We start from the raw sequence: 16454 nt of genomic DNA, 5'->3' as shown, positions 1-16454 counted from the left end.
TTCATCAGAATTAATACGGTGCAATTTTTTCTCCGAAATTCTCAACTAAAATTTTACCCTAAAAATGGGTCAGTTTGGCTTTTATCAATTTATCAAGAATTACGCTGAAACTTCTTTGAATCATAAGAAGCTCTCTTACACAGCCGAACAAAGCTTCAGAAAACTTATATCTTGAAAAATTTGCGCAAATTGTTTAAAATTTGTTTTTAAGCAAAGATTTTGGATTTTATTAGTAAAAATTATATTTCATGACTATCAAGATTAAATATTTTCGCTTATACAGGTTTTGAAATTTTGACTCTTCTAAAACTTTATTGGGGTGTAAGAAGCTTCTTGTGATATATATTTCTCATCGATAAACAAAGAAATTTCAGCGTAATTCTTGATTAATTGAAAAAAGCCAATGCCTATTTTTGGGGTATTTTTTTTTTGAAAAAAATAGGTCAAAATGGCGTTTTTGGGCATTTTTGGAAAATTGTGATTGAAAAATTGCGTTATTTGGCGCGCGCTCCCCCTCAAAATTAGTATATATTGGCGCCAAAGGCGCTTTTAGAAAAAATTTAGGGTCGGGTCCGCCAAAAACGGATGTCTTAAAAAATACCAAAAGGGGTACCTTTTGGGTCGAATCCCTGAGGGGGAGGGGGCGTCCACCCCCCCCCCCCTAAATCCGCCCCTGATTCTGATGAAACTCAAAGCAACTTTTGTTCTCTTCTTTTTGTTTAATCTTAACCCAAATTGAGAAAAACGCGTTTGAAAATTGAAGTTAGGTTCGTTTTGTCCGGATAATTTAAATCAGCACTGTAGCAATTTGAAAAAAAAATATGAAGGTCGTAAATTTCAATGCTCATCAATCAGCACTCTCCTGTTAAGTAGAAGGAGTATTCGTTTTTGGAACACAATGAATGAGAATGGCGAGATGGCAAAGTATCGCCATGCATTCTCACTTTGGTCCATCTGTCCTTTTCAGGGTTGTAACAAAAGCTATCACTGAAACACTTTGTAAAATTCCTCCCACCGTCTATATAAACTAAAGGCTCGTTAGCATCTCCATGCGCAATTGGGCGTGAATAAACCCCACTTGCATGTCTGTATCTTGACTGCGGGAATATTTTCCATATTTTAGACTGATGCAAACTGATAGCTGATGTTTCCGTGTTTATCGTTATGAGGTCATTCAGTATTCTAGAACCTTCTTTGCCGCCAAATATCACAATAGTTTTCCCACAGAGATCCATAGTTGAGTTAAGTCGCTGAATGGATGCGTTTTTCAGTTGGCCCACTTTCTTCATAGATTTCTCCTTGACTTCGTAAGTTAAAAGTAAACGCAATCCACCCATCTTTTGCTCCACTTTCTTGTCAGATGTTTTCCCGAAACCACCAGCAATATACAGTCTAAACAGAAACCACTGTGAAAATGAAATCAGTAAAAAATACAAAATCACTATTTTTACATAAACTTATCCGAAAATTAAGGATATCTGAAAACTAAATTCCACATCCGAAATTAGAAGCCTATAACGCTTTTCGTGACCTTTTCACTTTTGCTGTTCGAGTTTGTCTTTTAACAATGCCAATGAACTGAGCCTAAAAAAATCAAAATAGCAACCGCAAAACAAAAGTCAAACCGCGAAAAACAAACTCGAGCGCGACTACTGAAAAAAAAAATCAGGACCAATTATTTCACTACGTATTTTGACTTTAAAGCAAGGGAAAAAATTTGCGGTTAGTTCACGATGATCATCCGCCACGTACACCATTGAACGAAGTAGTTCCTACAAATTTGATTCCCTATAAGATAATCAAATTAAAGTTAGTGGGAGTTCGTATTTTAGTCTGCATCCTTATTCACATTTGGATTCACGTTGAGTCTCTACTCTTGGAAAGTTTTGATGCAGCTAAAGAAAAACTAACTATGGTTTAGAGAAAATTAATAAGACAAGACGCTTTTTGAGCGTATCAACCTTCACGGAAAACGCCAAAAATATAACCAAGAACCAACTGGTAGGTGTCAGTCAGTTCATTGCACTCATTAAAATAATAAGAAAGACGCTTTTTGAGCGTATCAACCTTCACGGAAAACGCCAAAATATAACCAAGAACCAACTGGTAGGTGTCAGTCAGTTCATTGCACTCATTAAAATAATAAGAAAGACGCTTTTTGAGCGTATCAACCTTCACGGAAAACGCCAAAATATAACCAAGAACCAACTGGTAGGTGTCAGTCAGTTCATTGCACTCATTAAAATAATAAGAAAGACGCTTTTTGAGCGTATCAACCTTCACGGAAAACGCCAAAAATATAACCAAGAACCAACTGGTAGGTGTCAGTCAGTTCATTGCACTCATTAAAATAATAAGAAAGACGCTTTTTGAGCGTATCAACCTTCACGGAAAACGCCAAAATATAACCAAGAACCAACTGGTAGGTGTCAGTCAGTTCATTGCACTCATTAAAATAATAAGAAAGACGCTTTTTGAGCGTATCAACCTTCACGGAAAACGCCAAAATATAACCAAGAACCAACTGGTAGGTGTCAGTCAGTTCATTGCACTCATTAAAATAATAAGAAAGACGCTTTTTGAGCGTATCAACCTTCACGGAAAACGCCAAAATATAACCAAGAACCAACTGGTAGGTGTCAGTCAGTTCATTGCACTCATTAAAATAATAAGAAAGACGCTTTTTGAGCGTATCAACCTTCACGGAAAACGCCAAAATATAACCAAGAACCAACTGGTAGGTGTCAGTCAGTTCATTGCACTCATTAAAATAATAAGAAAGACGCTTTTTGAGCGTATCAACCTTCACGGAAAACGCCAAAATATAACCAAGAACCAACTGGTAGGTGTCAGTCAGTTCATTGCACTCATTAAAATAATAAGAAAGACGCTTTTTGAGCGTATCAACCTTCACGGAAAACGCCAAAATATAACCAAGAACCAACTGGTAGGTGTCAGTCAGTTCATTGCACTCATTAAAATAATAAGAAAGACGCTTTTTGAGCGTATCAACCTTCACGGAAAACGCCAAAATATAACCAAGAACCAACTGGTAGGTGTCAGTCAGTTCATTGCACTCATTAAAATAATAAGAAAGACGCTTTTTGAGCGTATCAACCTTCACGGAAAACGCCAAAATATAACCAAGAACCAACTGGTAGGTGTCAGTCAGTTCATTGCACTCATTAAAATAATAAGAAAGACGCTTTTTGAGCGTATCAACCTTCACGGAAAACGCCAAAATATAACCAAGAACCAACTGGTAGGTGTCAGTCAGTTCATTGCACTCATTAAAATAATAAGAAAGACGCTTTTTGAGCGTATCAACCTTCACGGAAAACGCCAAAATATAACCAAGAACCAACTGGTAGGTGTCAGTCAGTTCATTGCACTCATTAAAATAATAAGAAAGACGCTTTTTGAGCGTATCAACCTTCACGGAAAACGCCAAAATATAACCAAGAACCAACTGGTAGGTGTCAGTCAGTTCATTGCACTCATTAAAATAATAAGAAAGACGCTTTTTGAGCGTATCAACCTTCACGGAAAACGCCAAAATATAACCAAGAACCAACTGGTAGGTGTCAGTCAGTTCATTGCACTCATTAAAATAACAAGAAAGACGCTTTTTGAGCGTATCAACCTTCACGGAAAACGCCAAAATATAACCAAGAACCAACTGGTAGGTGTCAGTCAGTTCATTGCACTCATTAAAATAATAAGAAAGACGCTTTTTGAGCGTATCAACCTTCACGGAAAACGCCAAAATATAACCAAGAACCAACTGGTAGGTGTCAGTCAGTTCATTGCACTCATTAAAATAATAAGAAAGACGCTTTTTGAGCGTATCAACCTTCACGGAAAACGCCAAAATATAACCAAGAACCAACTGGTAGGTGTCAGTCAGTTCATTGCACTCATTAAAATAATAAGAAAGACGCTTTTTGAGCGTATCAACCTTCACGGAAAACGCCAAAATATAACCAAGAACCAACTGGTAGGTGTCAGTCAGTTCATTGCACTCATTAAAATAATAAGAAAGACGCTTTTTGAGCGTATCAACCTTCACGGAAAACGCCAAAATATAACCAAGAACCAACTGGTAGGTGTCAGTCAGTTCATTGCACTCATTAAAATAATAAGAAAGACGCTTTTTGAGCGTATCAACCTTCACGGAAAACGCCAAAATATAACCAAGAACCAACTGGTAGGTGTCAGTCAGTTCATTGCACTCATTAAAATAATAAGAAAGACGCTTTTTGAGCGTATCAACCTTCACGGAAAACGCCAAAATATAACCAAGAACCAACTGGTAGGTGTCAGTCAGTTCATTGCACTCATTAAAATAATAAGAAAGACGCTTTTTGAGCGTATCAACCTTCACGGAAAACGCCAAAATATAACCAAGAACCAACTGGTAGGTGTCAGTCAGTTCATTGCACTCATTAAAATAATAAGAAAGACGCTTTTTGAGCGTATCAACCTTCACGGAAAACGCCAAAATATAACCAAGAACCAACTGGTAGGTGTCAGTCAGTTCATTGCACTCATTAAAATAATAAGAAAGACGCTTTTTGAGCGTATCAACCTTCACGGAAAACGCCAAAATATAACCAAGAACCAACTGGTAGGTGTCAGTCAGTTCATTGCACTCATTAAAATAATAAGAAAGACGCTTTTTGAGCGTATCAACCTTCACGGAAAACGCCAAAATATAACCAAGAACCAACTGGTAGGTGTCAGTCAGTTCATTGCACTCATTAAAATAATAAGAAAGACGCTTTTTGAGCGTATCAACCTTCACGGAAAACGCCAAAATATAACCAAGAACCAACTGGTAGGTGTCAGTCAGTTCATTGCACTCATTAAAATAATAAGAAAGACGCTTTTTGAGCGTATCAACCTTCACGGAAAACGCCAAAATATAACCAAGAACCAACTGGTAGGTGTCAGTCAGTTCATTGCACTCATTAAAATAATAAGAAAGACGCTTTTTGAGCGTATCAACCTTCACGGAAAACGCCAAAATATAACCAAGAACCAACTGGTAGGTGTCAGTCAGTTCATTGCACTCATTAAAATAATAAGAAAGACGCTTTTTGAGCGTATCAACCTTCACGGAAAACGCCAAAATATAACCAAGAACCAACTGGTAGGTGTCAGTCAGTTCATTGCACTCATTAAAATAATAAGAAAGACGCTTTTTGAGCGTATCAACCTTCACGGAAAACGCCAAAATATAACCAAGAACCAACTGGTAGGTGTCAGTCAGTTCATTGCACTCATTAAAATAATAAGAAAGACGCTTTTTGAGCGTATCAACCTTCACGGAAAACGCCAAAATATAACCAAGAACCAACTGGTAGGTGTCAGTCAGTTCATTGCACTCATTAAAATAATAAGAAAGACGCTTTTTGAGCGTATCAACCTTCACGGAAAACGCCAAAATATAACCAAGAACCAACTGGTAGGTGTCAGTCAGTTCATTGCACTCATTAAAATAATAAGAAAGACGCTTTTTGAGCGTATCAACCTTCACGGAAAACGCCAAAATATAACCAAGAACCAACTGGTAGGTGTCAGTCAGTTCATTGCACTCATTAAAATAATAAGAAAGACGCTTTTTGAGCGTATCAACCTTCACGGAAAACGCCAAAATATAACCAAGAACCAACTGGTAGGTGTCAGTCAGTTCATTGCACTCATTAAAATAATAAGAAAGACGCTTTTTGAGCGTATCAACCTTCACGGAAAACGCCAAAATATAACCAAGAACCAACTGGTAGGTGTCAGTCAGTTCATTGCACTCATTAAAATAATAAGAAAGACGCTTTTTGAGCGTATCAACCTTCACGGAAAACGCCAAAATATAACCAAGAACCAACTGGTAGGTGTCAGTCAGTTCATTGCACTCATTAAAATAATAAGAAAGACGCTTTTTGAGCGTATCAACCTTCACGGAAAACGCCAAAATATAACCAAGAACCAACTGGTAGGTGTCAGTCAGTTCATTGCACTCATTAAAATAATAAGAAAGACGCTTTTTGAGCGTATCAACCTTCACGGAAAACGCCAAAAATATAACCAAGAACCAACTGGTAGGTGTCAGTCAGTTCATTGCACTCATTAAAATAATAAGAAAGACGCTTTTTGAGCGTATCAACCTTCACGGAAAACGCCAAAATATAACCAAGAACCAACTGGTAGGTGTCAGTCAGTTCATTGCACTCATTAAAATAATAAGAAAGACGCTTTTTGAGCGTATCAACCTTCACGGAAAACGCCAAAAATATAACCAAGAACCAACTGGTAGGTGTCAGTCAGTTCATTGCACTCATTAAAATAATAAGAAAGACGCTTTTTGAGCGTATCAACCTTCACGGAAAACGCCAAAATATAACCAAGAACCAACTGGTAGGTGTCAGTCAGTTCATTGCACTCATTAAAATAATAAAAAAAAAACATTTTTTCCCCCTCAAACTTTGGATTTACGTGAAGAAATACCACATTGCATCTCTTGAAATATCAAGAGACAAGAAGAAAAATTTAGGAAAATTGAATCACTGGGTATTTCGATTGCGCTGGGCGAATGATCACAAATAAAAACCATAGAAGAAAATCTTCATTTTCGCGGTGTAATTTCAGTTCGTCTTCAGTGTAATTTGCCTTTAATGCGTCATACATAAAAAAAAATTTACTTCCAAGTAAAAAGTAAAAAAAAAAACGACGTATTCAAGTAGACAGAACAAAAAAGAGACCGAACGAACTGAAAATAAGAGCACAGATATTTCAGGATTAAATTCATTCAGCAGTCCATTTAGTTCAATTCAATTTAACAAATATTCTCAATTTACGGTTCAAAAAATAGATCGATTTTTCATACAACTTTTTCTGCTTCAATATGCCTTAGTTTCGTATGCTGCTTTAGTTTTACTGTGCAGCTAAACATTGACTCAAAGTCTCAAACAAAAAAACTCGAATTGCAATGAAACAGAAAATCCAAATCAAATATTTTCCTAGACTCAAAATATTCACACCTGCGCGCCAAAGGTTTTTAACGTGGTTTGAAAGACTTGATTTCAACGTCAGAAGTTTCATAAAAAACATCTGAACTACGCTTAACCGCTATTTCTCAATTGTAGTACCTTGAAGCTCAAAACTGACAGAGGAAACCGAATTTAGTCAAAAAATGACTTAGATTTCATCCAAAATCCCCGAGAACAATTAATTGACTTGTAAACATGATTAAGCTTCAGCTACTACTAATTTCGTAATATATCACTAGACATCGCTTGTGAACTGTAAAAATTGCAACAAAACGTATTATAATCAGCCAAGATTACCTTATACTCTATACATTTCCTTTCCTGCTAAAAACCTTCAAAGAGAAAAATTTGTCCTAAGACAAGATTTCCAGAAATTTTGCAGGCGCACTTTTGCGAATGATCACTTTAAGCGAAGCTTAAAGTTCCAAAACATGTCTATAATATTAACATGTTACCGCGAAAAACTGAAAAGAAACAATCCAAACAAAAAAGCAATCTTAAAAAGGATCAATCAAATGTTCGACGAGAATTCTTCAAAAAAAATGCTTTAACATCATAACTAGTACGCCAGATGACAAAATACACCTCAAGTAAAAAAAAGTTTTAGGCGAGACAGAGTGAATACTGGAACTCATAAATTGGATCACAAAAACAAAACATTATCTAGTCTTAACTACCTTCAACCCCTGTATTGAAAAAAGCGTGACGGGGGAGGGCAGGTATGTTGAAGTGGCAAATTTCTCTTATAGTACTCCACCACAGTTGACGGCTATTTTTAACATTTGATTTGCATGAAGAAAACTCAAGCCAAAATCCAACTACCCCAGGAACAAAACTATGTTCAGTTGTTAAATCACAGGCGAAGCTGAACTTTGCAATCACAAGTAAAAACAAGAGCTTTAAAATTTGTAAAAATAAAAAAAACCAGTAGTACGGTATTCGAACTAGGCCTTTCTGGCCTGAAATAGGTACTTGCTGACGATAAAGAGCCACGTGTCTTTAACTACTCAGCTACAACAGCTCAATGTACATCAAATAAGAGCAGTATTGAATTAGGGGGGCGGATCTAGGAGTTTATCGAGTGGGGGATCTTATTGAACTTTCGAACTCTCCCAAGCACCGTTTTGTTCCTATTATGGCCAGATTGCTGCGCTGCAGGCAAAATCTTTAAAAAAAAACAGGCCAAAACAGGTGTTTTTAGGCACTTTGGAAAATTTTGACAAAAAAATCGCGTTGTTTTGGCGCGCGCTCCCCCGCAAAACTAGTTTATATTGCCCCCCCCCCTAAATCCGTCCCTGATCTTATTCTATTTGAATTACAGAAGGGAACTCGAGCAGTAAACAAAAGCTAAAGCAAAACAAGGAAATCTGCAAGGTAAATTTATAAAACAGTACTCTGGTACTAAAACTACTTGTGTAAATATTTAACTAATATGCATGTCAAATAAAAATGAAACTGAAAAAACATAGCCAACTGACAGCAGTTGAAAAGAGTAATGAAAACAAGGAAACAGAAAAAACTGCTGTTTTTGAAAAAACTTAAATTTTTGAATGTTGAAGAAAAAATATATGCTCTCAAATCTCTTTGAATTTCTAGAAAAATTTATGCTGGGCACTTTTTTTGATGAAATATCTACAATTTGAGAAAACTGGATCAATGATAAAATTTGTGCTCTCAGTCAGTTCATTGCACTCATTAAAATAATAAGAAAGACGCTTTTTGAGCGTATCAACCTTCACGGAAAACGCCAAAATATAACCAAGAACCAACTGGTAGGTGTCAGTCAGTTCATTGCACTCATTAAAATAATAAGAAAGACGCTTTTTGAGCGTATCAACCTTCACGGAAAACGCCAAAATATAACCAAGAACCAACTGGTAGGTGTCAGTCAGTTCATTGCACTCATTAAAATAATAAGAAAGACGCTTTTTGAGCGTATCAACCTTCACGGAAAACGCCAAAAATATAACCAAGAACCAACTGGTAGGTGTCAGTCAGTTCATTGCACTCATTAAAATAATAAGAAAGACGCTTTTTGAGCGTATCAACCTTCACGGAAAACGCCAAAATATAACCAAGAACCAACTGGTAGGTGTCAGTCAGTTCATTGCACTCATTAAAATAATAAGAAAGACGCTTTTTGAGCGTATCAACCTTCACGGAAAACGCCAAAAATATAACCAAGAACCAACTGGTAGGTGTCAGTCAGTTCATTGCACTCATTAAAATAATAAGAAAGACGCTTTTTGAGCGTATCAACCTTCACGGAAAACGCCAAAATATAACCAAGAACCAACTGGTAGGTGTCAGTCAGTTCATTGCACTCATTAAAATAATAAAAAAAAACATTTTTTCCCCCTCAAACTTTGGATTTACGTGAAGAAATACCACATTGCATCTCTTGAAATATCAAGAGACAAGAAGAAAAATTTAGGAAAATTGAATCACTGGGTATTTCGATTGCGCTGGGCGAATGATCACAAATAAAAACCATAGAAGAAAATCTTCATTTTCGCGGTGTAATTTCAGTTCGTCTTCAGTGTAATTTGCCTTTAATGCGTCATACATAAAAAAAAATTTACTTCCAAGTAAAAAGTAAAAAAAAAACGACGTATTCAAGTAGACAGAACAAAAAAGAGACCGAACGAACTGAAAATAAGAGCACAGATATTTCAGGATTAAATTCATTCAGCAGTCCATTTAGTTCAATTCAATTTAACAAATATTCTCAATTTACGGTTCAAAAAATAGATCGATTTTTCATACAACTTTTTCTGCTTCAATATGCCTTAGTTTCGTATGCTGCTTTAGTTTTACTGTGCAGCTAAACATTGACTCAAAGTCTCAAACAAAAAAACTCGAATTGCAATGAAACAGAAAATCCAAATCAAATATTTTCCTAGACTCAAAATATTCACACCTGCGCGCCAAAGGTTTTTAACGTGGTTTGAAAGACTTGATTTCAACGTCAGAAGTTTCATAAAAAAACATCTGAACTACGCTTAACCGCTATTTCTCAATTGTAGTACCTTGAAGCTCAAAACTGACAGAGGAAACCGAATTTAGTCAAAAAATGACTTAGATTTCATCCAAAATCCCCGAGAACAATTAATTGACTTGTAAACATGATTAAGCTTCAGCTACTACTAATTTCGTAATATATCACTAGACATCGCTTGTGAACTGTAAAAATTGCAACAAAACGTATTATAATCAGCCAAGATTACCTTATACTCTATACATTTCCTTTCCTGCTAAAAACCTTCAAAGAGAAAAATTTGTCCTAAGACAAGATTTCCAGAAATTTTGCAGGCGCACTTTTGCGAATGATCACTTTAAGCGAAGCTTAAAGTTCCAAAACATGTCTATAATATTAACATGTTACCGCGAAAAACTGAAAAGAAACAATCCAAACAAAAAAGCAATCTTAAAAAGGATCAATCAAATGTTCGACGAGAATTCTTCAAAAAAAATGCTTTAACATCATAACTAGTACGCCAGATGACAAAATACACCTCAAGTAAAAAAAAGTTTTAGGCGAGACAGAGTGAATACTGGAACTCATAAATTGGATCACAAAAACAAAACATTATCTAGTCTTAACTACCTTCAACCCCTGTATTGAAAAAAGCGTGACGGGGGAGGGCAGGTATGTTGAAGTGGCAAATTTCTCTTATAGTACTCCACCACAGTTGACGGCTATTTTTAACATTTGATTTGCATGAAGAAAACTCAAGCCAAAATCCAACTACCCCAGGAACAAAACTATGTTCAGTTGTTAAATCACAGGCGAAGCTGAACTTTGCAATCACAAGTAAAAACAAGAGCTTTAAAATTTGTAAAAATAAAAAAAACCAGTAGTACGGTATTCGAACTAGGCCTTTCTGGCCTGAAATAGGTACTTGCTGACGATAAAGAGCCACGTGTCTTTAACTACTCAGCTACAACAGCTCAATGTACATCAAATAAGAGCAGTATTGAATTAGGGGGGCGGATCTAGGAGTTTATCGAGTGGGGGATCTTATTGAACTTTCGAACTCTCCCAAGCACCGTTTTGTTCCTATTATGGCCAAATTGCTGCGCTGCAGGCAAAATCTTTAAAAAAAAAAACAGGCCAAAACAGGTGTTTTTAGGCACTTTGGAAAATTTTGACAAAAAAATCGCGTTGTTTTGGCGCGCGCTCCCCCGCAAAACTAGTTTATATTGCCCCCCCCCCCCCTAAATCCGTCCCTGATCTTATTCTATTTGAATTACAGAAGGGAACTCGAGCAGTAAACAAAAGCTAAAGCAAAACAAGGAAATCTGCAAGGTAAATTTATAAAACAGTACTCTGGTACTAAAACTACTTGTGTAAATATTTAACTAATATGCATGTCAAATAAAAATGAAACTGAAAAAACATAGCCAACTGACAGCAGTTGAAAAGAGTAATGAAAACAAGGAAACAGAAAAAACTGCTGTTTTTGAAAAAACTTAAATTTTTGAATGTTGAAGAAAAAATATATGCTCTCAAATCTCTTTGAATTTCTAGAAAAATTTATGCTGGGCACTTTTTTTGATGAAATATCTACAATTTGAGAAAACTGGATCAATGATAAAATTTGTGCTGGATCAATGATAAAATCAATGATAAAAAATCAGCTCTACAAAGTGCATTAAAAATAGAAATAAGCCTCGAATTAGTAAAAACTCGGCTAGGTCTCGGATTCGATCTGCAAGCAATGGCGACCTAGAGAACATGAATCTCACAAACTAAACACTCAGCCACGAACACATAACTAATCACAAACACTAGCCTCAGGTAAAACAGAGAACAGATACTATCAATGCTATAGATCGTGATTATAGCACAAGTGCCACCAAATAATGAACACTTTTATTTGCGAGTTGAACACGTTTATTCGCAAGCTTGCAAGTGTAAATAAAGGAATTGAAGTAAACAAAAAAAATCGAAAGTTGAACCGCGAAAAATCAAAATTTGCGTGAAATAATTTTAGACTTTTTTCTGAAATAAATCACCAAGACCTATATAAGAGTGCTCACTACGTTTATTACTCTTAAAAATCAAACAAAGACAAAAACCTAGCACGCCGAGCTAGCAGGCAAAAAAGGTCACAAGTCGAAACACTTGCGATACAACGCAGACAACATGACAATCTAGCCGACAGAAAATGTTACAAGTTGCTTAAGCCAAAAAACTTGTTTCCAAATTTCGGCGGTTTTTCTTGAATGCACTTCATTTTGAGTTAAAAAAGTGAAAAACAAAACTGCCAGCCTTGAATTATTTTCGTAACAAAATATCCGAAGCCGTAAGTTAGTCGAAAAGACTTTTTAGGAAAAATTTTAGAGCCCTCTAACACGCATTAAAACACTTTTCACCATTCGAACGACCCAATAAGAGGCGACTAAGCCGATAAAATGTAAGCTAAGCCAAAAAACGAGTAAATTAAGAAAATCTTGGATTGGTTAATTTCCAACAATTTTGGACAACATTTTTCAATAGATAGAACATAAACACCTGGACACTGGTAAGCACATGAATTTCTCTAAATAAAAAAGGAAAAGCGATAAAAGAACTGTAAAAAGAGATGAACTCACTTATTGGCACTGAACATGGAAGAGTGTCTAAACAGACAGTAGTCCATTCTAACTTCGAATGACACAGGAATCTTGCTGATAAATGAGGAAAACTCCACATCTCCCAGCGACGAGCAACACTGGCACATATTCCCACCTATTCCAGTGATCAAGTCCGGAATGTCCAGACCTTTAGACGTCAACGAGAGAGCTATGTGTGAATTGAGATGGAACAATTCTTCGTATTCGTTAAACAAGTCATATTTCTGCAGCTTGTGATAAAGCTTCTTACTTATACACTGACGTGCAGCATGTTTAAGTTCTACAGTAATTACCTTCTCGAAAAGCGGTTGAATCCTGGCTTTAATTTGATTCAAAGAACTGTAACGCATTGGCGATTCTAACGGCAAATGATAGTCGCGAAAGTACTTCATCACAAAATGTCCGAAAACATCGTACATATTGAAAGGTTCGACCATAACACAATAGCAGCTAGTGTATAGATCGGCAATATGTTTCAAGATTTTATCGCTGTGTCGTGAAGGCGTGAATATTAAAGAGCAGTCGGCTATAATGATCGTCGGCCTTTCAGTCGGCGCATGGTTGATGAGCTCTTTGAACAGGTTGCTACGGACTGCTTTGAAGTCGGCAGCTATCATTTGGTAGATGTCTTTGTCTTTTCTTTCATCAGTTTTCATTCATTTTAATTAAATGATCAAAATTAATTTAAAAAAAAAACTAGAAAATACCTTTATTTTTGGCGCATAAATTGACCGAGCGCTCATTTTGGTTTAAAAAATCTGCATGAAAATTTTGATGAAACCTTTTGTATACTTATCGGATTTATGAATATCAAACTGTTTAGCTTATAAATCTTTGCGAATAACTCATCGATCATCATGTAAAACCCTATTTGAAATCGTTTTTAGTTCCAATCACTAAATGGGGAGGAACTTTGTTTTCGGGTGTTTTTATTTTTAAAAACTTTTTATACGCATAATCAGGTTAAACAAATAATCATCAGGGTGGATCGAATGATATATCAGAAGAGAGCTCTTTCAGTCGGCCTTCGATCGAAATTCAAAAAAACTCCCAAAAAACCCGGTTTAAAATGTTTACTTTTAGAGTCTCATTTCGATCGAGTAGGTGATATAAAACGACCAGTACTACTCCAATACAACTAAATTTCGGAGCTTTTCTTAGCGCTTTTTTGGCAGTAAAATGTTTTTTTTTTTAAATCGAAAGTAAATTTCGCAAAAAAAAAATAGAAAAAAAATATAGTACTATTTGTTTTTCATATTCGAGCGCAACCGTAGTAGATTATACTTGCTTTACTTATAGCTTAAGCTATCGTCTAATTTTCTTATCACACCACACAAAAAAGGGTGTTTGTGCTAGTTGTTTCGGTCAGTTTAAAAACGTATGAAGTCAGCTTTTATTAACTTGTGAACTTGAACTGCTTTTTAAAAAGTTTCCATGGCTGTTTTTACTTGCAACGGTAGATATTTTTAAGATTCAAAGCAATTGAAAAGGTAATATCAAACTGAACAAATTCTATCACCAATAATCTTTATTACTAGATACAAATCGCTTTAACAGCTGCAACATAATGAATATGAAAAAGTTCAGGTTAAAACGGAAGCTAATTATCTATTGAATGAATTTCTTTGTATATACGAAAATTTCATGAACTAAAATTAGACAACGGGCAGGTGGCTAGGTCTTTTACCAGACCGACCTTTTTACCAGACTGCCCTTTTACCAGACCACTGCAATAACTCAATTAGTATAAGTTAAAATTAGAGAAATATTGGAAAAGGAAGCGGTTAGAAGAAACAAAACTTTGTTGAGAGACAGTGAAATCATTGTCTCCAGCCAGACTAAACGGCGTCATTGCATCTGCCAATCAAATTTGTTTATCAAGTCTGGTAAAAAGTCTGTTATAACTTTTCTGGTAAAAGGTCGGTCTGGTAAAAGGTGGGTCCCCAACGGACAGTAAGTCGATCACGTTATACGTGACCTTTACACTTTGGCTGTTCGATAGTCAAGTTTACCGTCATTTTAACAAACAAAATAAACTGAACTTAAAAAGAAATCAAAGCGAAAAAGTTAAATTGAGCTTGAACAAATTTAAAGACTTTTCCTGAAAAAATAAAACAAAAAAAATCACCAAGACCTATATAAGAGTACGTTCAGCGACTCTTAAAAACATCCACAAAAATATTTGCTTCAAAGTCAATGCAGCTAAAAGGTCATAGAAGTTACAAAAACGAATAACTTTCACAATTTATGCAACTAACTCTCATGGCGTGGAAACTGATGATGTGACTTCTTGATGAGTTTATTTCTCTCCATTATTCGTTTCTTGTCCACCAGAATATCCTTCAACTCCACTTCGATGTACTTGTCAACTCCCTTGTGGATGTGAATGAAGCCGTCCTCCTTCAGTCGCATGAAGAAGGTGCTGTATCCACACCCTAGACAGATGATCTGTTTCACAGGATCCGCCATCTTCTTCGCCTTCATTAGCAAATCCATCACCAATGTCTCGATGCATCTTAAGGAGTTTTCTTGCAACACTGTTTCATTGGTTACTCATAATTGTTACTAATAACTCAAGCTGATTTATGCAAAGACTAGCAACAAAAACTGCAAGAGCTCTAGAACTCAAGAAATATCAAAAAACGGCCGACTAAAATACGGGTGCAAAAGACTGCGTTTCGGCGGTGATTCGAAACAACTTTCGCAACGTCATAGCACATAACTGATTTTTAACTAAAAAAGAATCAATTGCAAATCGAACTACAATTCTTTTGAACACTACTGGATTTGAACATCGGAACCTCGCGGCTAACGGTCACTTGCTTTAATCATTAGGCCCTAGCTGATTGGATTACACTCCTTTCACGTCCTTTTATAACAATCGCCAGACAGAACATGCGTTCATATATGGCACAGCGAATATAGCTAGTAAAATGCGGAGCCCTGAATGTTCCGACTGCATTTGAGGCCAATTAAAATTTTCTGTCTGAAAAATTGACGAAATAATAGAAAAAAGATTTTTTTCCCTCAATTTTTGATTGAATATTTTTTCTTCAGTTTATCATCCACACGCTAACGCAAACTACAAAGGAATGTAGTTCGCCCCAAGAGATGTACAATTCACCTCGCCAGCTACCACCGCAGGCTAAACAACAAAACACCCTACGTCTGCCCAATTTGCTACATAGGACCACACACCACCGATCATCTGTTTGACTGCCGGGTATACCCAACCTCACTTACCATCGAGAGCCTATGGAAGAATCCTGAAGCTGACAAACATCTGCAGCTAATCACATAACCCCACGTAACGGGAATTTTTCTCGTTTCTCCCCACTAACAAAAACTGCCTGCTTGAATCGGGCATAGAGTTTCACTCGCTTCTCCGCACACAGAAAAACTTGTCCCTTAAAACGGGTTTCATAACACATCAAAACCTCCCTCTTGAGTGTGCTATACAGAAGGAAGGTGTCGTCACCAGCACAAGCACGCTGTACCCTTCTACGCCGGTTTCGACGCTAGAGACCCTGGTGGAACTGCCATGATAGACTGAACGAGACAAAACCAACATGACCAGACAGGAACAATATTTCCTTAACTCTCTTTCTCTCAATCTCTCAAACATAAATTAGCTCTCTAATTCAATCAGAATCCTTCAACTTAAGGATTGAAAGCTTTGAATAATCGCCACCTACGTTTCAATTTAACAGAAAACTGATTAAAAAAGCATATTTGTTATTCAAATTTACCAACTTTCCGAACCCTATTATTTTGCGAAAACAATCACAG

At 36.3% G+C, this 16454-nt stretch overlaps 1 protein-coding gene across 1 annotated transcript in view; it reads right to left on the bottom strand.

The window, feature by feature from the left end:
* Positions 1 to 726: 726 nt before the first annotated feature.
* The window catches only part of LOC134852796 (uncharacterized), a 46858-nt gene continuing 31130 nt past the window's right edge, over positions 727 to 16454 (bottom strand). Inside the window, exons 3-5 of the mRNA XM_063868580.1 lie at positions 14953 to 15180; positions 12645 to 13304; positions 727 to 1392 (exon numbers count right to left, since the gene is read on the bottom strand). Of these exons, the coding sequence (XP_063724650.1) occupies positions 852 to 1392; positions 12645 to 13304; positions 14953 to 15180 (1429 nt within the window). The 3' untranslated portion in view covers positions 727 to 851. The remainder of the gene's footprint in view (positions 1393 to 12644; positions 13305 to 14952; positions 15181 to 16454) is intronic.

Source organism: Symsagittifera roscoffensis, chromosome 8 (assembly GCF_963678635.1).
Source record: "Symsagittifera roscoffensis chromosome 8, txSymRosc1.1, whole genome shotgun sequence".
Taxonomy (NCBI): domain Eukaryota; kingdom Metazoa; phylum Xenacoelomorpha; order Acoela; family Convolutidae; genus Symsagittifera; species Symsagittifera roscoffensis.
The sequence above is the reverse complement of the archived record's forward strand: the minus strand, read 5'-3'. Positions and strand labels throughout refer to the sequence as shown.